This window comes from Osmerus eperlanus, chromosome 26 (genome assembly GCF_963692335.1).
Source record: "Osmerus eperlanus chromosome 26, fOsmEpe2.1, whole genome shotgun sequence".
In the NCBI taxonomy this organism is placed as follows: Eukaryota; Metazoa; Chordata; class Actinopteri; order Osmeriformes; family Osmeridae; genus Osmerus; species Osmerus eperlanus.
In genome coordinates, this window is record NC_085043.1 from 7715222 (window position 1) to 7738144 (window position 22923).

Sequence of the window (22923 nt, forward strand, 5' to 3'; positions counted from 1 at the left end):
ATTGGCACATTTTAGACTTCTTTCAAATAAGGGCACATTTCCATAAAGAAAAACATACAAACGATTAAGTATTTGCCTTCCGTGTGTTCTAGCATCCCAAATCACAATGTGGTAACAGATTAGATAGCAACACAATTTGATCTATTTATTCATTGGCAGTTTGTGTCCCGTGCAGGTAGGGAGTCAGGTGGCTGAGCGGTTAGGGAATCGGGCTAGTAATCAGAAGGTTGCTGGTTCGATTCCCCGACAGTGACAAATAATGTTGTGTCCAAGGCACTTCACCCTACTTGCCTCGGGGGGAATGACCCTGTACTTACTGTAAGTCGCTCTGGATAAGAGCGTCCGCTAAATGACTAAATGTAAATGCTGCATGTTGGTGTTGAGAGTGGGACAGGGGGCTGAGTCAGGGGAAGCAGAGGCCACATGGGGATCAGTAAACAGCAGAGTGTTGAATTCCAACAACGTGGGAAACAGCAAACACACCAGTCCAAGCCTAAACCTCACACACTAGGGAGCCATGCAGTCTTTCCTTTCCCGGATGGTGGGCGGTTTAAGCTAGTGAGCAGCGGGAACCGGGATTGCAACCAAGCACAAACAAACAGGACTTCGCCATCACAGATCTTCAGGATTCTGGACCTCATCAAACCATTGTGCTGACAGCAACTCTGAGGGACTGGAATGCATCTTATCGCAAAATATTTGCGGTCATGGGGGTGTGTGTGTGTGTGCGTTTGTGGAAACATTTTCAACGTTCCCAACTACAGTACATGTTGCAATCGTAAACAGCAGCATTGCCACACAAAGGATTCACTTCTGTTATTAAATGAGAACATATAGTTGGAACCCAATCTGATGCGTTAGACAATGAAACTATGCTCCACAACAAGCTGGGACAGGTAGGTCAAAGCTGTCTCCAGGAACCTCAGCAGGTACCAGGAAAATGCCGTATGTATACTGTTGATATGGAACACCCCATTGTCCTCTTCCATGAGTTCTGTATGCGAAACAACTAAGAGCTTCAGACAGCTTAGAGTTTTTCTTTGCTAGATTTACAGAACAACTAAGTCAACTTTGTATGGAGATGAGTGAAACGGGATGTGGAAAAAGTCGAAAGGACAGAGGCTAAAACGGAAACACACACACGTCATGAACGCAGGTGACAGAAGATAGGGACTAAACAAAGTGTGTGCGCGCGAGTGTGTGAGAGTGCATGTGCATGTGTGTGTGTGAGAGGGAACACCCATGTCCCTGGAAGGATACTAAATTACAGTATGCAGCATGTCCCAGTCGTAAACCACAGATGACAAACAACAGAACACAGACAGAGGTTTTATTTCTGGGAGAGACCTGACGATAGGACCCAGTCAGCTGGTACACACCTCACACAGCCAGAATGTCACAGCTGCCAGGTATAGTTCATCTTAAGACAAACACACACATGGCAAACAAACACATCAATACAGTACGCATGCATGCAAAGGTATACAGGGACAAAGAGAAACGCACACACACGACATGCCCAAAAGTGACAGGTGACAGGGTCCAAACAAAGTATGGATGATCACAGGACTGTGAACCACTTCTGTTGGTGAGGGTGTCAATTCAGTGGGGTCTATGTGTGAGCATGAGAGAGAGAGATAGACAGAGATAGACAGAGAGAGAGAGAGAAAGAGAGAGTGACAACACCAGTTCCGCCCCGCTTACCGCCCTCTCATTTCAAGGCGTTTATTCAGTTTCAACACATTGGCGCTCACACATTCACACAGACACACACACAGATGTCAGAGAGGTGACGAACTGGATGAGACATGGTTCAACCTTACACGGCATGGCCTGCCCAGATACAGCCGTGAAAGGGGAGGAGGTCAGGGAATCTATCTCAGTATCCGAGGTCAGGGAATTTATCTCAGTATCCGATTGCTTATCTCAGTATCCGATTGCACTATGTTGACCATTCACGCTGCTCATTCTATTCTTTTTATATATATTTTATATTTAAATTTTTGTATTCTTAGATTGTTTAGTTCTTAGAAATAGTTAAACCTTTGTACTTTTACTTAATTTAAGATCTGTATATGTTTAGTGTTTTGCACCTCCCTGCCACAGTAAATTCCGTGTTTGTATAATATACATGGCGAATAAACCGAATTCTGATTCTGGTTCTGATTCTGAAAGCTGGTGGATGGCTTGTCCTGCTGCCTCATGCGGAACAGGTGGAGAAATCTGGGAGGCACACACACATAAAGTACACATAAAGTACACACATATATGTATCCCCTCACAAACCCCTTCAACACATACACACAAACACATATTTATCCCCTACTCACAAACCCCTTCAACACATAATTATTTTAATACTTTGTCAGTATTTAGTGTAGTATTTACATATCATTAAATAGGCTATTGTGTTTTCCACATCCCTATAATAGGAACACTTTTTATTTGATGTTATCATGCATTGTTTTTGGGGGGGAAATGTCTATGGAAACTGATGAGGAATGATGACCAAGACTTGACAGTTAAATACTTTGAGCAACAGCACATTAATTAGTCATTTAATAAGAGCACGAAATATTCAACCACGTTTATTGGGTGTCAGGTAAAACGAGTTCCCAGTGCCTGTGTTCTTGCTGTGATTTTGCGTGCCAGAGCGTGACAGGTCACTTTTCTACTGGGTGAGTCTAACCTCTCTGTCGGGTAAACTTCCGGGGCGCACGTTCCTTATCTCCATCTGTTGGCTCTGTGAAGTCTGCTCTGAGTCGCTGGAGATTCTCTGTGTTCAACACTGCTATGACACTTTACTCTCGAGACCGTAAGACAGAACAAATAAATCAAACACTATTGAAAGCATGGAGATCTTTTTCAGTTGCGGTTTAGGTTTATTTTTTGTTGTTGTCAACACATAAATTATATTGAACTGAAATGCAAAAAGCAATTGTGTTAGGCTATATTTCAAAACGTTAAACAATATGGACAAATGACTCACTCATTAGAGTATGCCATTAGTTATAAAGGCCTGTATCACAAGTGTTTGTGAACGCAATTAATATTTAATTTCAATAAGAACATTTTAGCTCAACAAAACTGTAACGTAGGCCTATATTTGAATAGTTTCACAAGTTTGTTTACTTTTGACAAATACACATGACATACACATCTCCATAACTCAACAATTGTATTAATTTTGGTATTTCAACAAAAACATTAGGCCAATACGATATTCAGTTGTCAATAATTTCAATTTGGCAGATCCTGACAGATTTGTGAGCTGATTAAATGTTAACATTTTAACATAAAATGTAGGCTATTTTCCACCTGCAAATCTATTTTTCACCTTGCAGAACAGAGCTGAGAGGAAAATTATAGATAACATAAAATTTTATTTTTAATAAAATGTCTATGAATTCCTGTCGGCCTACAGTGGTTGCCTCCAACAAATCCCCTTTTCTCTGCGGAACATATTTCGTCTTGTTCTCTGCCACAGACACCTGGAAGTTTGCAAGGGAAAGAAAGTGAAATAGAAGACAATCCGTAAAAAAATTCCCTCCAATCAAAGCAAAATCCTCACAGCTAAATAAACAATATCAACCGGAAAAAAAGTTTGCCATTGGTTTAATGCAGATCAGTGCTAAGACACTTTTAGAACAATAGAAATTCAACACGATTATTAAACAGCTTTCTACCAAACAGGCGTGTTGAACCAGCGGCTCTCCCGGTGCAGCTCGCTGGAAGACTGATGCATTACTTTTCATCCATCCATCTAATTATTCCCTTAGAAACCTGAAATTTGAAGATACAAAAGACCGTCCCTATCTGTCACTGAGCGTCATTGATCTTATTGAAAGAAAATGTGGGTGTAGAGGGAACCCAATATAACTCATGCCATTAAATTCCACACAGCATTATTCACCAACAGAATTGACAGACATTTCTTTTAATCTTCAACTGTTGTTCAAGGAAAAAAAAAACTACACTCCAGGCGTCTTCTCTTTCCACATTTGCAGGGAGGTTAACAAAAAGGCTATTGAAGTAGGGAGAAAAAATACCCTTCCACCTAACTTGTTGATTATTAATAGTGGGGATGGGAAGACAGATGTATTTGCTGTATTAGTGGTGTATGAATTCTCTGTGAAATCCACATGTTAAAGCTGCATCAAAGCTAAACCAGACGATTTGATTGCATCCAGCCAAACCGTTCATGTGAATGATTGCAATTCTATTCTTAATGATCAATTGACACAGCACTGACTTTCTCTCTCTCTCTCTCTCTCTCTCTCTCTCTCTCTCTCTCTCTCTCTCTCTCTCTCTCTCTCTCTCTCTCTCTCTCTCCTTCTCTCTCTCTCTCTTTCTGTGCACCCCCTTCTCCCCTCCTCAAACTGTCACACAAAACTATAGCCTATCGAATGAGAGAGAAAACATAATTGTTGTCTAAGTGTGTGGGTGTGTGCACGCCCGTGTGCGTAACTGTGCGTGTGCGTGGGGAGAGAAAAAGGTACCGTGCATGTTCAATGTGGATCCTAAAATCTAGGCATGTCATATCAATGAACACAGATAGCCATGCCTAGTTAACTAATTCATGTTGATGAAACACAGACATTCTTACACGAATCCCGCGGTATTTGACAGCCCTGCACTACTTTTTGACACTTGCTCCGCCCCTTAGCTTCGAGAATGCTGGTTTGTTTACATTGTTGGCAGTGGCCAGGAATGGTGAGAGGCCGAGATTCTGAACACGTACACATTCAACTGGTTTTACAAAACAGGCCGTCTCCATAACTTTTACCAGTGGTAGGATACGTTACCACGCGAGGCCGAACATTTAAACCTGAGCGCGACCTTGAGAAGAAAAGGAAAGTCATATCAAAGAGAACCGCCTTCGTTATCCGAAGACATTGAACTTAAAGGAATACAGTACAGTAGCTAGAGGCTCCCAATTCCTTGTAAGTAGCTAACGACGTTTGCTAACAAGTTAGCATGCAGAAAGCTGTGGTAGCGATACCTACTAGTAGCGTGCTAAGCCACGTTTCATGTGTTAAGCTTGTCCGTCTGTCTGGCTAGCTTGTTTTCTTGCTTGGTACTATAGTTACAATATTTGACAACCAACGTTATAGCTAGCTACTTATGTTTCTATTAATTTTAGTTAGTTGTAGCATTACTTGGCTAACTAGCTTCCTGTTAGTAGTGTTAAGCCAGTCCAACTAGGCTAGCAAAACTTTTCAGCTAAAGTTACGGAAAGTTGGCTAGCAAGCTACCAAACTAGTCCACACTACGTTTGTTTCATTCGTACCATCTTTCATTCGTTGCTAGGCTTGTAAGCAAAATGTAACGCGTTTTTACTCAAATGACTTCCTGCTTTAACTTGACAGTTGGGATATTAGCTACAGTTAGCCCGACTAAGAAGGCCTTTATAGATACGTTAGGGTGACAGTAACTAGTTTTCTATCCACGTGAGATGAAACGACAGGGATGGTCTTTGATAGGATCGCTTGTGTAACTTTTACTGTACAATTTGCAATAACCTTTAAATATGTAATACTGATATCTTTATGTCGTTTTTTCCATAACTCTGGTACTAAGTAACTACTTTTGCACGTTGCCATGGTCCAGTTTAACTTTTCCTAATAAACAAAACGTATGTTAATTAACTTATTATTATATGGACTTGAATTAAATTCGTTTTTATTCAGTCTGAACAGAACTATGGGATTATTTTCCAATGTCTGGTTAAGAGTCCATCACATATTATACTTTGACAATCGTTTTGACTGGCTTTAGCTTAGACTTAAAATAGAAGCTGTAGAAATAGCTCAATATTTGACATGGATCCGTTCAGCTAGGTAGTCTTAACTGGAAAGGCGAGCTCGTTCCATTGTTTCCGTGGACCTTGTGTTTCATGTTCTAATTTAGTTACAGTTGGCCTGAATCCACACGTGATTCAGAAGGCAGGGATCATATCTCATCATCCAAGTTGTTACTCACCTAAGTTGCAACATTCACTGTCTGTCAAACACCACAGTTCACTACACTGACAGTATTAGGCAGTTGAGATCATTGGGTCTATGAAGAAGATTATCAAGGAACTTGTCAAAAACAGGAATGATTAGCGTAGTAAAAGACTGCCAAAAGCTTTCATCAAGCCGCTCTGATCGTCAACAGTTGTAGCTCTTAGGACTCCCTGCCAGTAACCTTGGTTTTGATTGCTGATGAGAGATGGATGGGTTTTGACGCCTCTGGCAAAACTTCATGATCCGGTTTCTGGCTTCTTTTATTGCATCAGGTGTGTAAGCAGTGATGTAGTCTTTTGTATATCGTTTAATATGCCCATTGTTTGTGTTTTTACGTTATGTTTTAAAATGGCATGCTTTTGGCTCAGCCCTAAACTTCTAGAACTAAATTTCTAGAAGCGGTGACAGACTTGTCTGTGTGCAGTATCTGGATGCCCAACCTCTATCACGCGAGAAGTGATTAAGCAAAGCAGAATTGGCCAAAACCCTTTCCTGTTTTAGCCCTGCAGCCAACCCTCGAACCAGATTCAATATCCAACGAAACATTTGTCATCTGACCAATATTACACTCACCGTGCCTCAGGGACTTACAAAGAACATTCTTTGTTATTTTTTTTTCTTCGTTTTTTCCCCCTCAGACAACATTTTATGTACGGATGCTGCAGGGAATTTCAATTTCTTCAGCTACATTAAACCCTTTGCAGTATATGTCAAGTAGATTGTCTAGCACACCCAAGACATGACACTGACATAGGTTCAGGACCTAGTCTTATTGGCTAGGTCTAACCATTTATAATGTTAGGCTTTTTTGTAAGCAATCGTTAAGTGTTACAACAGGACTACAAATGGCCCTAATAAGACGAGAAAATGATAAAAGAAGAGTTGGTTTAAAGCCGTTACTGTATCCTGTATTGTTAAGCATGGCGCATACGGTTTCCCATTACTCTTTCTTTCTCTCCTTCAAACAACCAGCCCATCAATATTTCCTCATATCTTCCTCATTCCTCTATCTTATGAAGGTCACTGGAGATCTAGAGATTCGTCTATCCTTAGAGGATGCCTTCCGGCCTTTGCTTTAGTAAGAAAGTGCTCAATTTTCAGAGAGATTGATCTCCTCTCATCAAGGCCTGCTGTGCTCTGGGGGGGTGGGGGCGACAGACACTACAAAGTCATGCAAACACACAATAACTGACCTCTGACCTGTCCTTATGTCTGGGAAGTGTTTGGGGTGTCCTGGGGTCGCAATCATGACCCTACTATATCTGTTTACTCAGAGGGTCTCAAGGCAAAATATCGGAATAACAGCCTGTTATTTGTTTGACAAAACTGTAGTTTTTTTGTGTTGGTAAACCAAAATGTTAGATATAATTTTCACAATGTGTGAAATATCAGGTGCTTATGACCTTAATCTTAAAGGGAAGTAAAATCTGGATTTAGGCTACAGGATGTTATGTATAGGTTTTGTTATTGTCGCCAGTGTTTTTTGATTTCTTTGTTTATTTGTGCATGCGGCATACAATGGAATTTAGCCTATAAGCTGCGGTGTGCGTGTGCATGTTACAGGGCAGGCCTGCAAGCGTTGTACTGGCCTGTCCTCCAAACAGACAAAGCCTTGTTGGCACATTGTGAAGTGTGCTGGAAAGATCGCTCAAAAGCAGGAATTCCATTTATCGGAGGTTGTGTCGTTTCCTCCCCCTCCAGATCTCTTTTGATTATCCGCACACAAACCGCAAATCCCCCAGGATACAAATTCACTTTCATGGAAAGATGCTGTATGCCACTGTAAACACCACATCTCTTGACAGTGACCGTATGCATTTGTCATGAGACGAGACCAAAAAAAGCAAGATGAATTTGTACTTTGAGAGAGAAGAGAGAAATCCTTGCAAAAGCTGCGCTATGGGCGCTTGTTCCTGCCTCAGTGCGAGCCAGTTAAGGGAGCAGAAAAGCAGATCTGCTGAGAGCAGTGCAGGAGTTCATCTCCACTCCACTGTGTTCGAAAGCCCTTGGTCTGAATGTTCCAGACCTCCGTGCCAGACTGAGGTGCCAGGGACTGCTGTGCGTGTTGTGACCCGTCTTAGAGCAGCCTTCGCCTGACTGTCGGGTCCTGGCTTTGGCCTGGGGCCCTGGTAAGGGCCTGGAGGTGTGGAGGAGGGAGCTGGAGAAGGCAGCAGCAGCCATAACTCTGCCTGGCTCCTTCAGAAGTGAGGCCAGACTGTCGCTGGGAGACCTTTGCCAAGTGTGGTGCGGTTGTGGGCAGTGAATAAAAATATTTTACAGATGTCTGTCTGAAGGAAGGACTGGGAGTCAGCAGGCTATCTAGCTGTTCTTTTAGTTTGTGTGTGTGTGTGTGTGTGGTTGGGGAGGGGGAGGGGGGGGGGGTGCACTGGAAGGAGCTAGGCAACCAGTTGTTCAGGGTTTGTTGGAGGGTTGTTGAGGGGTAGTTTGTGGGGTTATTCAGGGGTAGTTGGGGGGGGGGGGTAATTCAGGGGTAGTTGGAGGGTTGTTCAGGGCTAGTTGGAGGGTTGTTCAGGGGTAGTTGGAGGGTTGTTCAGGGGTAGTTGGAGGGTTGTTCAGGGATAGTTGGAGGGTTGTTCAGGGGTAGTTGGGGGGTTGTTCAGGGGTAGTTGGAGGGTTGTTCAGGGGTAGTTGGGGATGGGCCTGGCTCGGAGGGGCCTTTACACCACACTGTGAAAGCTGGGCAGGAGGCCAGCTCCTGGTTGACAGTTTACCAGTGAATATTTAAGAGCGCTACACGCGTCTGCAAACAGGGAGCGCACATCGGAGCGCAGCCTGTTTACCAGGCCCTGTGAAGCGCCTGAAAAACGCAGAGAACATCCTGGAAGTTACCATTTTAGACTAAAGCAGATGGCATGGGCTGGCGGAGTCTCGGCAAGAAAAGGATCCCCTGATGAAAGCAGTTTGGTCTCTTTGAACAGCGATGCTGTCACGCTCGGTGTCAGTGCGACTCCGGGTCAAACTGCACACAGAACTCCTGGAATTTGCGCTTTTTAAGTTTTCCGTGTTTCAAATCGTCCAAAAAAGAAAGCCCAGGAAACATTAATATTAATATCTTAATGTGGGAAGGGAAGATCTTTCTAGTCTGTAGCAGGCCTGCCTTCCTCTTTCTTTGGTTGTGAAGAGTACCCCCCCCCCCCCTTCCTTTGTCTCTGCCTCCTCAGCAACTGTCAGTGGTTTGCATACGGAGAGTTCTGCCAAATAAACTCACATTTTGGGGGATTCAGACAATGCCACTATAGTCTGTTTCATGGTTAACAACGATAGCCTAACCTGCAAATCAGTGTATGAGAATTCCTTCAGGCATCGGCCTCTCCTTTGTATCTTAAGGAGAATGTAACATATTGGTAGGCCTAACTCTGTTTTACATTACGTGTCTCTCTCTGCCTGTTGCTAATTATTGGCTCATTGTTTGTGATGAAGATTTTTATTCTCTCTACCCAAAGGGCATAAAACGCACGACTGTAACACAAGCACATCCAGATTAGCATAATACGTAGACGGGTCAATATTGCAAATTTGTTTCATTGGCCTGGGAAATTCCTAAGTGGATGATGCATTAATGAAGTGTTTTTTGGATATGATACTAGGCTAATTGAAACTAGAAACTTTAACCTTGTAGGTCAAGTGTTATTTGATAGAGGGGTAATTAGGCCTAGGCTTGCTTACTTACTATCTGGTGCCGTTTTAAAAGAGGCCACTGGATAGACAGTTGAGGGCCTGAGTGTTCCTCTCCGACCAGGTTCAGAACTGGCTTCTGCAGGCTCCTCAATGTGCCATGTGACATCCAGGGAGATGGAGCCCCGTGAACTAGAGCTGTTTACGACTCGTAGGAGGAGGAGGAGGAGGAGGAGGAAGGAAGATGGGGGATGGAGAGAGAGGGATGAGGTAGGTAGGAAGGGATGAAAGGATGAGGAGAGAAAGGGACCAGGAGAAATGGATGACTGGATGAGATGACTAGGCATGAGTGCTTGAGATGGGTAGAAAAGGGAGAAGAGTTTGAATTTGCCGATAAGGTGGTAACTTCTACGTAATCTGCCCTCGATATATCTTCTTTGGGAGGAGGGAGAGAGAGTGAGGAGGAGGGGGAGAGAGCGAGGGGGAGAGAGCGAGGACGAGGGGGAGAGAGCGAGGAGGAGGGGGAGAGAGCGAGGAGGAGGGGGAGAGAGCGAGGACGAGGGGGAGAGAGCGAGGAGGAGGGGGAGAGAGCGAGGACGAGGGGGAGAGAGCGAGGGGGAGAGAGCGAGGAGGAGGGGGAGCGAGTGAGGAGCAGGGGCAGAGAGCGAGGAGGAGGATGGGGGAGACAGAGTTTGGAGGTGCCCTTGTTTTGGCTGAGCTGATGGCACACTGGGGCTGTGTTGGTCTGGATGTCAGGGCTCAGCGTGGGGTGTTGAGCACATGTCTCTGCAGAGCTGGAAAGGGAAGTCCCCGCAGGCATGAGGAGAGGGAGGAGAGGGAGGAGAGGGAGGAGGGTGAGAGGTGTGACCCCTTAGGGCCACTGTAATCCTCTTGATCATCAGCTCCTCACACGCGTGCGCACACACACACACACACACACACACGCAGTGCAGAAACACAGGGAGATGCGCTCATGCGAAGGAGGCTGGAAAGCAGAGTAAAAATAAATATGCAGCCTTTCCTGTGTGTGTGTGTTTATACATATGTGTGTCCGTCCCCATTTTTGTGCGTTTTTTTGACTGTGTCTGCTGTGTGTGTGTGTGTGTGTGCCGTATGTTGTTTCTCCAGCAGCAGAAGGAGGATGCTGGCACACACACATGCGTAGGCCACACCACACACTGATACTGAGCTGCTGACATCAGAAACAAGCCAGTCATGTAGCCGCGCTGTGCTTCACTCTGACAGCAGGCGAGGTCTCCTCCTTTGATTGTCTGAGAATTCACACACACACACACGCGCGCGCACACGCACACAGACACACTTTGTTTGACCTCTGATTGTAAAGCTCTGCACTGCATCTGGTTAGGGGTGTGTGTGTGTGCGTGTGTGTTGTGGCCGTCAGCAGGGCCCACCACAGAACCCACAGTAGGCTGGGATAGAACCATAACCAGACTGAGACTTGATTTCAGTTTTGTTCCCAGGGGTTTTGTATGTGTGTGTGTGCGCTTGTACACAGTATATCTTTCTATGAGTCTTGGTGTATACGCGTGTTTGTTTTATACGTTTACGTATCCATGTTATTTGGTCTCGTCCTCTCTCAGTATTTCGGCCAGGTCTAGGGTCAGGTTGGGCAGGGGTCGTGACCCCTGCCGGGGTGAGGGTTCTGGGGGTGCAGAGTGTCTCCGAGGCCCCGGCCTGGCGAGGCCTGGTGGGGGCCCGCAGACGAGCGTCGGTGCTCAGCTATGCACGGAGACGTGGCCTGCGAACGGCTCCCTCTCGTGTTACTAATGGTTCGGACATCTTGCTCTTGTCATTCTGTTTCATGCAGACTCGAACGCTGATGCGAAGTGAGCCACTCGGAACTGTCAAGGGTAAAGGGGGGGGGGGGGGGGAAGCAAGCAGCAGCGTGGACGGAGCGCGGTGGAAACCACCGCTTTAACCGAGGGGGGGGGAGACCCCCGGAACACCAGATGTTGTTTTCAGACGCGAAGAAACGAGAACAACTTTGAGATTCTTCCACGCTCTGTGTCGGAACTGTTGTTATCCTAGCCCCCCTCCCTCCTCCTCCTTCTCCTCACCACCCACTTTCCCCCAAAGAGCGGAGAGACAGAAAGAGAAAGAGGGATAAGGGGGGAGGCGGACGGAGGGAGGGAGGGAGGGAAGGAAGGAAGGAGAGGATGCCTCAGACTGTAGACTTGTGTTAGCATGATCGCTAGGCTGTCGTGAGTCGGGGGAGGTGGGGGTGGGGGGGGGGGGGGTGTGGCCTTGACTCACTCTGGAGCCCTAGCTTAGCCCCGCGCCACGGCGTGTCACATCCCATCTCAGTCCCCGAGGTGACGGAGCTAATCCGGGGGTGGTGGTCAGTGACGTGGCTAACGAACAAAGGCCTCATTAGACCTGGAGGACAGTCCGCTGTGCTGGAGCCGGGAAGGGGAGAGGGGTGTGTGACTTCGGCTTCCAGTCCCCCAGGGGCACTCAGATCCTGGGGTACTGGCCTCCACACTCCCCAGGGAACCAGGTTCACCTCTTCAACTGATCTTCCGATACCGAACAACACCACAGCCTGGCTGAGACTTCCTGCCTGACTGGTTCAGGGAGGGCTGTCATGGTCAGCTGGGATGGACCCCGTGTACGCAGGCAGCAAGCCAAGCAGGCAGTCAGCCAGGCGGTCATCTGATGATGCCCGTGGGGTCTGGCGATGGCAAATTTAGTTTGACATCGGAAGTTGTGACCTTTTTTTAGCCAGGGAAAATGCCCCCTTGGCCTCTGAATGTTGGCTGTGAGACTTGCCGACTGTTAGGACAAGCGTGTCTGTCTTCAAGCTAATTAATAAGACCCACGTTGTGGATAATTGCGGTTAATTTGGTTCTCCTGGGAAACGAGCTTTTTTTCCTTCTTTTTCCTCTCCTTTTCTCTCTCTCTCTCTGTAAAAACCAAAACACCACGTTTAAGACCTGATTGAAGTCTCTTTTTGTTCGCCGGCTTTCAGATCTCAATTCGGATTCAAATCTCAAAGTAGGCCTTTTAGTTAAACGTTCGTCTGAATGGCATCGGCGGCATCCCGCGCCGTGTGATTGACAGTCCAAACACGGGCGGGGGAGACGGGGGAGGGTCGTCACGGGCAACACGTGGACGCCTTTGCCGTCTTTATCTTTACAAGCACAAGTGGAATGTTTTTGTGTGTGTGTGTGTGTGTTTGTGTTTGTGTGCGTGTGTTTGTTCTTCAAGTGATTATTTGCATGGACGTTGGCTCCGCGGATGAAAGCACCACATCAAACGGTACCGGTCACGGGGGCGCTCTCTGTCTCTCGCTGTCTCTCGCCCCCCTCTCTGGCTGGTGCCTTCTGCTGTGAGGCACCTGCCGGAGTGACGGCAGCGCCACAAAGGCTTCCTCAAGTGAGTCATCAACGCTGGCGTGGAGAGGGCGAGGACAATGGAGGGAGAGGTGGCCTGGGCCTTTAGCCTCGCGCCAGCTCCTCAGAGCACAGCCCTTCGAGAGCAGGAGAGTAGGAGGAGAAGGAGGAGGGGGAGAGGAGGATGAGGAGGAGAGGATGGAGGAGGTGGAGACGAGAGCCTGACACCTGCATGTACTTCAGGCTTTCACTCGGTGAATGGCAGACATTTGTACTGCATGTGGGAGGATGAGGTGGGAGGAGAGTTGGGTTGGAAAGTGTGTGTGTGTGTGTGTGTGGGGGGGGGGTGGAGTAAGACACACACACACCAACACACGCACACACACACCAACACGCATACAAACACGCACCACACACACACCAACACGCATACAAACACGCACCACACACACACCAACACGCATACAAACACGCACCACGCATACAAACACGCACCACACACACAAGATTTGGGCTGTGGATGGAGCAGAAATCGGGTTTGAAACAGGCGTGGCCAGCTGTTGTTAATGGACTGTTTGGTTATGACAGGACCGGGAGAGACAGTTCACAAGCTGCAACAAAAGACAGTGGACACACACACGCACACACTGAAGCGGTGAGCTAGTTTGTGTGGGCACGGAGGTATAAATCAAGCAGGCCCTCACATACAGCCACAGCCAATTGTGCTGTGCTGTTTACTTCTAGAAATAATCATTAGCCTATAAAATATGAAAGCGAAAGATGTAAAGGAGGATATAAATAGTGAGGGAGAAGGACTATGGATCGCTGGCTGGGCTCCCTGAAGGCCTCAGCATTTCTCTTCTTCATCATCCTCTGCACTCTGCTCCCATCGCCTCGTCAGAGGCTGAAGGTCTTGTTGTTCTGGATCTATATGAGAGTGGAAGGCCGGGGGATTGAAGTTGGGTGTGTTCTTCAGACACACACACACACACACACACACACACACACACACATGGGTGTTCTGTTGTGAAGTGGGCTGATGGTAATTAGCAGGCCAAACTGCGTCTGTTGATTGTAGGAAGGTGCATTTGATTCGAGCGCCTGTTGTTGTCCCTCTTTGTAGACGGGGCAGGATCAGGGAGCGATCTCTCGCTGAGATGCGTTCAGCGTTTTCCTTTCGTTCCCCGTTTGAACTTTTTGCGATGAGACGGGGTGAAGAAAGAAAGAAAAAAAAGGTTTGACTTTTGTTCGGCGAGCTGTTGAAAGACGCTTTCAAAGGTTTGTCCTCCACCCTGGGCCTCGGTGACAACACATCTCCATTTCCCGTTCCGTTTAAGACTCCCGCTTAAAGACACGGCCCCACTGCACGCGCGCGGATCGAGAACTAATGATTTTTAATAGTGATTAAAATAAATTGGAGCTTCTTGGGGTTCCTCTCCAGATCGACTCCATCATTAGTGTGCTCGTGTTGCCTGCGCAGGCCCGGCAAAGCCATCAGAAGGGCCCTGCTTGGCTTTCATGAGAGCAAACTCAAAGGTTTCCCTGCTTCTTGTAATCATGGACACCACGTCCAGCGCTCTGGCTGTCTCGGCCTGCTCAAAGGTGCCTTTGATTCCCACACAGCACACATCCCAGTCTCAGACTGCTATATCTCTCCCCCTCCATCGACTCTCTCTCTCTCTCTCTCTCTCTCTCTCTCTCTCTCTCTCTACCTCTCTCTCTACCTCTCTCTCTACCTCTCTCTCTCTCTCTACCTCTCTCTCTACCTCTCTCTCTACCTCTACCTCTCTCTCTACCTCTCTCTCTACCTCTCTCTCTACCTCTCTCTCTACCTCTCTCTCTCTCTCTCTCTCATGTCTCACTTTCTGTTTCTTTCTCCTTTCTTTCTGTCAGTCTGAGTCTCTTTTTCTTTTATTCTGTCTCTGTCGATCCCCCATCTCTCCCCATCTCTCCTCCCTCCATCTCTCCCCCTCCCACCTCTCCTTCCATCTCTCCCCCCTTTCCCTCCATCTCTCCCCCTCTCCCCCTCTCCTTCCATCTCTCCCCCCCTTTCCCTCCATCTCTCCCCCCCTCTCCCTCTACCTCTCCCTCCATCTCTCCCCCCCCTCTCCCTCCATCTCTCCCCCCCTCTCCCTCCATCTCTCACCCCCTCTCCCTCCATCTCTCCCCCCCTCTCCCTCCATCTCTCCCCCCCTCTCCCTCTCTCTCTAAACACCATCTGAGGACGGCCAGACTCATCAGTCTCTTCATGTCGGCTGTCCTTGGTTGTACTGCTGATGTTGCACTCCACTCTACCAGGCTGGTTAACACCCACACACCCTCCCTCCCTCCCTCCCCCCCATCCTCTCTCTTTTCCCCTCTCCTTCTCTCCTATCCCCCTCCTTCTCCCTCCCTACCCTGCCCTGCCCTACTCTACCCTACCCAGTCTGACCCAACTCGATCCAGCTCCGTTCTGTTCGCACACAGGAAGAGCACCACCACAGCTGATTATGGCAGCCTGTGATTGGCTCCGTCTGGCTCGGCTGCGGGCCCAGCTGGAGCCCAGTCAGAACCCAGTGTTTGTTTACGCTGGGGCGGTCTAGACTGGCCTGTTTTGACTTAGCTCAGCGGGGGCAACAAAACATCGCAGAGAAGCATACTCCTATACTTCTAAGCATATGAGAAAATGAAGTTTAGCTATGCTGCTGACCAGCCTGGGAAGGAAACTGTCATGTCCGAACAACAACGGCCGAGCCTAGAGTCTTAAACCGGAAACAAGTTTCTCCTTTAGGAACGTTTAGGAATGATTTTAATCATTTTTAAAAGGATGTTGTTCTAACCGGCTTCCTGTGAGTGAGTGAGTGAGTGTGTGTGTGTGTGTGACTGTGAGTCTTGAGTTTGTGTGTGTCTGAGGTGCGAGTGTGTGTGTGTACGTGCTTGTGTGACTTGAGAGTGTGACTGCTGGCTTGGTGCCTTCTGCTTGGTTAGTCACCCCAGTCTGAGGCAGCTCTTGGTCTCTTCTCCGTGGTCACCGGGGCGCTGATGGAATGTGGCAGTCTTAATTGATCCTGTTAATGAGGGTGTGGGAGGGCCAAAGACAGGGCGCGGGCCCAGATGCCCCCTGGGTATTGTGACATGGGGCGGTGAGAGGGGGCAGGGGAGAGAAGGGGCAGGGAGAGAGCCAGGCTCCATCTCCAGAGCTGGAGAATGAAATGCGATGAACTGCTGCAGAGGCTGCTTGGACCCCCATCACAACCTCCTGTGCGAACGCCATGGCAACCAGCAAACATACGGCGCCCTCTCTCTCTCTCTCTCTCTCTCTCTCTCTCTCTCTCTCTCTCTCTCTCTCTCTCTCTCTCTCTCTCTCTCTCTCTCTCTCTCTCTCTGTGTCTCTCTCTTCTTCTCTCTGTTTCTCTGATTCCTTCTCCCCCCCCTCACTCTCGGACTCCCTCGCCTCTAAGAGGAACATCAAATAGAAAACTATCCGCTAATAGAAACATTTAGCCCATAAGCTAACTAACCTACTGAGCTTTTGACCTAAGTTTCAGAGTTGGTCGGCCAGTCAGCCTTGCGATGCTGGGAGACAGAAGCGCTTCGTCTGGGAGCGCTAGAGACACTGTCAGTCAGCCTGACTTGGCCTTCTCTCTCTTCTCTCTCTCTCTCTCTCTCTCTCTCTCTCTCTCTCTCTCTCTCTCTCTCTCTCTCTCTCTGTCTCTGTCTCTGTCTCTGTCTCTGTCTCTGTCTCTGTCTGTCTCTGTCTCTTTCTGTCTCTCACATGCACGCGCACAGACACACATGCGTGCACGCTCATGGACACACACAGAGGACACACATGCGCATACACACACACCGCATCGGTCTCATTAGCATTATTAACCTTTGCTAAATCAGACTGATTATGTCGCCATGGAGATGGCTTCCCGTTTGTCATTCCGCTCTCCTGCACTGTCTGGGAGTTTTAATTGGCTGGGGAAGCAAGACGCCGTGAGTAGTCCCCTCAGTCTGACAAGGTGACGGACAGGCAGGCAGGCAGGCAGGCAGGCAGGCAGGCAGGCAGGCAGGCAGGGAGACAGAGGTGGTGGACAGGCAGACAGACAGACGGTCAGATGGGCAGAAAGATAAGGAGGGAGGTGAAAAAAAGCAGCAGTTACTGTGATTTTCAGGACGTAAACGTGTCTGTGTGTGTGTGTATTTCTTAGTCAGTAATTGAGCTGGTGAAACCCATGCAGTGTGTGACTGAATCATTAAAATGCTTCCCTCTATCACCCCCCTCTCTATCTCTCCCTCCCTCTCTATTTATCCCTCCCTCTCTATCTCACCTCCCTCTCTATCTCTCCATCTTTTTCTATCACCCTGCCCCACCTCCATGCTACTGTACCTGATGGAAAAGAACATAAGCCTTTTAAGGTTTGTTGGCTCTGTCACAGTACAACTACTTATTATCCTTCTTCCTGTGCCCCTTCGGGGTGTGTGTTTGTGTGTGTATCTCCATCCTGTCCCCCCGACGACATGTCTGTGTGAGGTGGGATGAAGATGTCCCATCATGTACTGCGAGAACGTGGATGTGAGAACGTGGATGTGAGAACGTGGATGTGAGAACGTGGATGTGAGAACGTGGATGTGAGAACGTGGATGTGGGAACGTGGATGTGAGAACGTGGATGTGAGAACGTGGATGTGGGAACGTGGATGTGAGAACGTGGATGTGAGAACGTGGATGTGAGAACGTGGATGTGAGAACGTGGATGTGAGAACGTGGATGTGAGAACATGGGTGGAGGTTGTGAGACTGGAATTCGAATGTAATTGCGGTACTGAACAGGACTTTTGCATCATACCCCGATTTCCTCCAATTCTCTCAACACGGATCTTAGAATATTCCTTTTGGCAATAGTTCCCATTTCTCCGGCTGTGTCGTGGAGGCAACACCAGGAGCCACCAGCGGAACATCTTACGCAATCACCCGCAAACAAGCCGGGACAGGATACACGGCTTCCTCAGGTCTTTTAGAGCGAGCCGAGTTGCCTGTGTAAACGAACACAGCCTCCTGGGCACACACCGCCTGTCAGAAGGGGCCTGACGCCGTCTGCGAGTGGGTTCTTACACAGTGTCCTGGTCCTACCTGCTTCTGTCTGCATGTGGGTTCTTATACAGTGTCCTGGTCCTACCTGCTTCTGTCTGCATGTGGGTTCTTACACAGTGTCCTGGTCCTACCTGCTTCTGTCTGCATGTGGGTTCTTACAGTGTCCTGGTCCTACCTGCTTCTGTCTGCATGTGGGTTCTTACAGTGTCCTGGTCCTACCTGCTTCTGTCTGCATGTGGGTTCTTACACAGTGTCCTGGTCCTACCTGCTTCTGTCTGCGAGTGGGTTCTTACACAGTGTCCTGGTCCTACCTGCTTCTGTCTGCATGTGGGTTCTTACACAGTGTCCTGGTCCTACCTGCTTCTGTCTGCGAGTGGGTTCTTACACAGTGTCCTGGTCCTACCTGCTTCTGTCTGCATGTGGGTTCTTACACAGTGTCCTGGTCCTACCTGCTTCTGTCTGAGAGTGGGTTCTTACACAGTGTCCTGGTCCTACCTGCTTCTGTCTGCGAGTGGGTTCTTACACAGTGTCCTGGTCATACCTGCTTCTGTCTGCGAGTGGGTTCTTACACAGTGTCCTGGTCCTACCTGCTTCTGTCTGCGAGTGGGTTCTTACACAGTGTCCTGGTCCTACCTGCTTCTGTCTGCGAGTGGGTTCTTACACAGTGTCCTGGTCCTACCTGCTTCTGTCTGCGAGTGGGTTCTTACACAGTGTCCTGGTCCTACCTGCTTCTGTCTGCGAGTGGGTTCTTACACAGTGTCCTGGTCCTACCTGCTTCTGTCTGCGAGTGGGTTCTTACACAGTGTCCTGGTCCTACCTGCTTCTGTCTGCGAGTGGGTTCTTACACAGTGTCCTGGTCCTACCTGCTTCTGTCTGAGAGTGGGTTCTTACACAGTGTCCTGGTCCTACCTGCTTCTGTCTGCATGTGGGTTCTTACACAGTGTCCTGGTCCTACCTGCTTCTGTCTGCATGTGGGTTCTTACACAGTGTCCTGGTCATACCTAGTTCTGTCTGCGAGTGGGTTCTTACACAGTGTCCTGGTCCTACCTGCTTCTGTCTGCGAGTGTGGCTTTGAAACCTGAGATTCCTCCCAGGGCTGTGACAGTGGCTAAACCGGACGGCTCCCCTGGGTGTCTGGTGTCAGGGTCTACAGGGTGTCTGGAAGCTGGGTCTCGGGTGTGGGGATTCAGGTGGCTCGGCCCAGAGATGGACCCAGATACAGACCAGTCACGGACCAGATCCAGAACGCTTCTCAGTTTCTGCGCACGCCTTTAGAACTACCAGACTTGCCTGGGTTAAGAAACGCGTTCCCTGTTTGTTCAGCTTCCTGGTGTCAGGTGACTCGGGTCAGGTGACTCGGGTCAAGTCCTGGAGCCACATGACACCGAGCCAGGCCGTTACCGAGCACCCAGCGGTCTCCAGCAGCACCACGGCAACGCCACGTTGATAATTAGTTGTAGTTGCGTTGTCTGAGGTTTGTGGTGTGGGCTGGAGGGCTCACGTTGACGGGAGGTTGACGAGAGGAGGTGTTAAGTGAAGACTGAATATTGAGGGAAATGTTGACCGGAGGTTGTGTGTGTGTATTTTCTCAGGCGTGTGAGGGATCAAGTTCCTGTCACCATGGACATGGACGCACAGCCACAAGGACAGCACGCAGCCGTGCCCGTGTTCCAGTCTCAGGTACAGTGTTCCCCAACACACACACACACACACTCTAAAGCTCAGCTCACATGGTGTCATAAGAGCATACAGGTTGGGTCCAACTTGGGCCAAGCTTTCTAGATGGGGCCTCATTGATTGTGCTCTGGAAGGATGAATCTGGCTCCTAGACTCTGAACCTGGAGAAGGAGTGCTGCCCCCCCCCACACACACACACACACACATTGCTACAAAAACTCCTCTGAGTTCTTTAGTTGTTGTTTCCCAGTGCGCTGTATACAAGGGCAATGAAATATTAACACTGAAATTGCCAGAGGGGTTAATTTATTCGAAGATTTGTAATTGTGAAATTAAGGATAATTAGGCTGTGCATTAAATAAAGCCTGATGAAGGTTTTAATGATTAATTTGAGCGTGTTTTTTTATCAACGTCTCCCACATTGAATAGATATTCCAGTGAGATCTGATTTTACCACCACTAACGATATATGAAAACATTCTTCCAGTGCTGTCTTTAGTTTTTTGTGATGCACTGTTTATTGCAGTTAGGCAAAGCCTTAGTTAGGCCTTCTTATTTTTAACCCGAAAAACATGTTAAAGCCTTATTTTCGGGGCGCCGTTCAACGCAGATTATTCAGCGGGAGGAGACAGGTGGTGTATGGGTGCAGTAATGCCCGACGTCAAGAGCTTCCACATAGACACCTTTCAACAAGTCCTGAATCCCTTTCACACGTTCCTGAAGGTTCTCCTCCGCTCGACACCCCCACCCCACCCACCCCTTTGAAAACTCTGAATGGGACATGCGATGAAGGGTTCGGCGCTCGCGATCCCGCATCCCTTAGTCCTGGAGGGGTCATGCATATGCATTAGCCCGAGCCCAGATGAGCTGGGGAGATGTGCATTTTTAATGGTGCATTTGCTCTCTGAGTGAGTGGGAGGGCGAGGCCCTTAGACGGGATTTTGATCGGCGTGGCGGATTTTGACAGTCGGGTCTGCGGGTGTGCTGGGGTCGAGGCTCTAGTGTGGTTGCCTGGCTGGTTGACTGGCTGCCTCGCTGGTTGACTGGCTGGCTGGCTGGCATGATGAATATTGAAGGGTACTAAGCTGGCAGGGGCCTGGTGTGTTGAGGGGTGGCATAGGGAGCAAGGGAGCCCTCTGTTCGAATCCCCCTGTGCCCCCCTGTGAGGGAGGCGACGCCTCTCCTTCCCTCCTCCTCCTGCTCCCCCTTCTCCTTTCTTCCTCTCCTCTCCTTCTCCCGCCTCCTGTCTTCTCCCATCCCCCCCTCCCTCCTCTCCTCCTCCCATCTCCTCTCCCCCTCTCCCTCCTCTCTTCCTCCCCTCCTCCCATCTCCTCTCCCTCCTCTCTTCCTCCCCTCCTCCTGTCTCCCTCCTCTCCCGCTGGCCTTTCCTTGGCAGCCGCTGGCATAGCAGGGTTGTCATATCACGCCTCGTCCTCCTCCCCCTCTCCTCCCCCCCTCTCTTTCTTCTTCTGTCACTCCTTCTCCCCCCCATCCCTCCGTGCTCCTCCGTCTGTCAGCCCTGCGTGGTGGTCGTGTCACCACTGGTCATCCCACGTCACTCCTCCACTCTGCCTCCTGTCCCTCTGTCTCTCTCCGTGTCTCTCTCTGTCTCTCTCGCTCAGTCTCTTTTTCTCTGTCTCTCTCTCTCTCTCTCTCTCTCTCTCTCTCTCTCTCTCTCTCTCTCTCTCTCTCTCTCTCTCTCTCTCTCTCTCTCTCTTCTCTCTCTCTCTCTCTCTCTCTGTCTCTCTGTCTCTCTGTCTCTCTGTCTCTCTTGCTCAGTCTCTTTTTCTCTGTCTCTCTCTCTCTCTCTCTCTCTCTCTCTCTTTCTCCTCCATTCTGGCTCCTGTCCCTCTGTCTGCCCCGTTAGCTTACTCTCTCTTTCTTTCTCTTTTTCTCACTGTCTCTCTCGCTGTCTCTTTCTCACTCTCTCATTCTCACCCTCTCACTCTTGAAGTCTCCCTCTCAAAAATGTGACTAAGTGTAGTTTTCTGACAGTTAGAGACAATTACCAGAGAATTCACATATTACCACATTACTAGAGACTATTCCCATAGAGCTGGAATTATCCCAGTGGCTCTGGATGATGTGGGCTCAACACTGACAATGGCAGGCCAGGATGGGTGGATGGATGGAGGATGAATGGAAGATGGATGGATGGAGGAGGTGTGGAGCTTAGCTGATCTCACTCTCCCTCTGCTGAGATGTGATGGACATTAGGTCACTTTCTTCTCTGTGCCCAACCTGCCTCCCCTCCTGATGCGCACACACACACGCATGCACACACACACACACACACACACACACAATCCTTCCTCAGCTAATATCTGTACAGACTTCACCTCTATGCTGTTCGCCTTCTGAACCCACTGGCATTGTGTGCTGTGTGTGTGTGTGTGTGTGTGTGTGTGTGTGTGTGTGCGCGCGAGTCAGCACGTGTGTGTCAGCTGGAAGCTCCTCATCGTGTGACAGCCCAGTGCCGTGGATGAGAGGGCCTGTCAGTCAAGGCGGCCCGGCTGCCCTTTGAAGGCCAGGCTGGAGGGTGAAAAGGTGCCTCAAATGGCCTGTGAAGTTTACATCCACTGCCCACTGCTAAACAGATTAGCTCTAATGAAGTGTCTAATGCTGAGGCCTGTCGCCTGACATAATCCTGCCTGGCAGGCCGGCCCCTCGGCTGCCAAAAAAAAAAAAGCCCCCCCCAGTGTGCGATCTGACATGCAAATGTAGGTCATTGCATATGTAAATGTGTGATTACGGGGCTGGCGTGCCAGAACACATTAGTGAGACTGTGCTCTCAGCAGGGGGCTGTCGCCGCGCTTTACGGCGCTCATGCTAACATTTGTCAAGCTACCGTGCGGGGAGTGAAAGCAATGCCCTCGTCCTCTCCTCTTTCCTCTCTCCTCTTATCTTTCCTCTCTCCTCTTTCCTCTCTCCCCTGCTCTCCTCTCCCCTGCTCTCCTCTCCTCTGCTCTATGCTTTTCTCTCCTAGTCTATCCTCTCTCCTCTCCTCTTCTCTGTCCTCTCTCCTCTTTCCTCTCTCCTCTTTCCTCTCCTCTTTCCTCTCCCCTGCTCTCGTCTCCTCTTTCCTCTCTCCCCTGCTCTCCTCTCCTCTGCTCTATGCTTTTCTCTCCTAGTCTATCCTCTCCTCTCCTCTCCTCTTTTCTCTCTCTCCTCTTTCCTCTCTCTCCTGCT

The 22923-nt window shown here is 48.9% G+C and overlaps 1 protein-coding gene across 1 annotated transcript in view; it reads left to right on the forward strand.

Annotated features, from left to right (window-relative positions):
• Positions 1-4668: 4668 nt before the first annotated feature.
• The window catches only part of nek7 (NIMA-related kinase 7), a 43793-nt gene continuing 25538 nt past the window's right edge, over positions 4669-22923 (forward strand). Inside the window, exons 1-2 of the mRNA XM_062452558.1 lie at positions 4669-4943; positions 19650-19737. Coding sequence (XP_062308542.1) covers positions 19678-19737 — 60 coding nt within the window. The 5' untranslated portion in view covers positions 4669-4943; positions 19650-19677. The remainder of the gene's footprint in view (positions 4944-19649; positions 19738-22923) is intronic.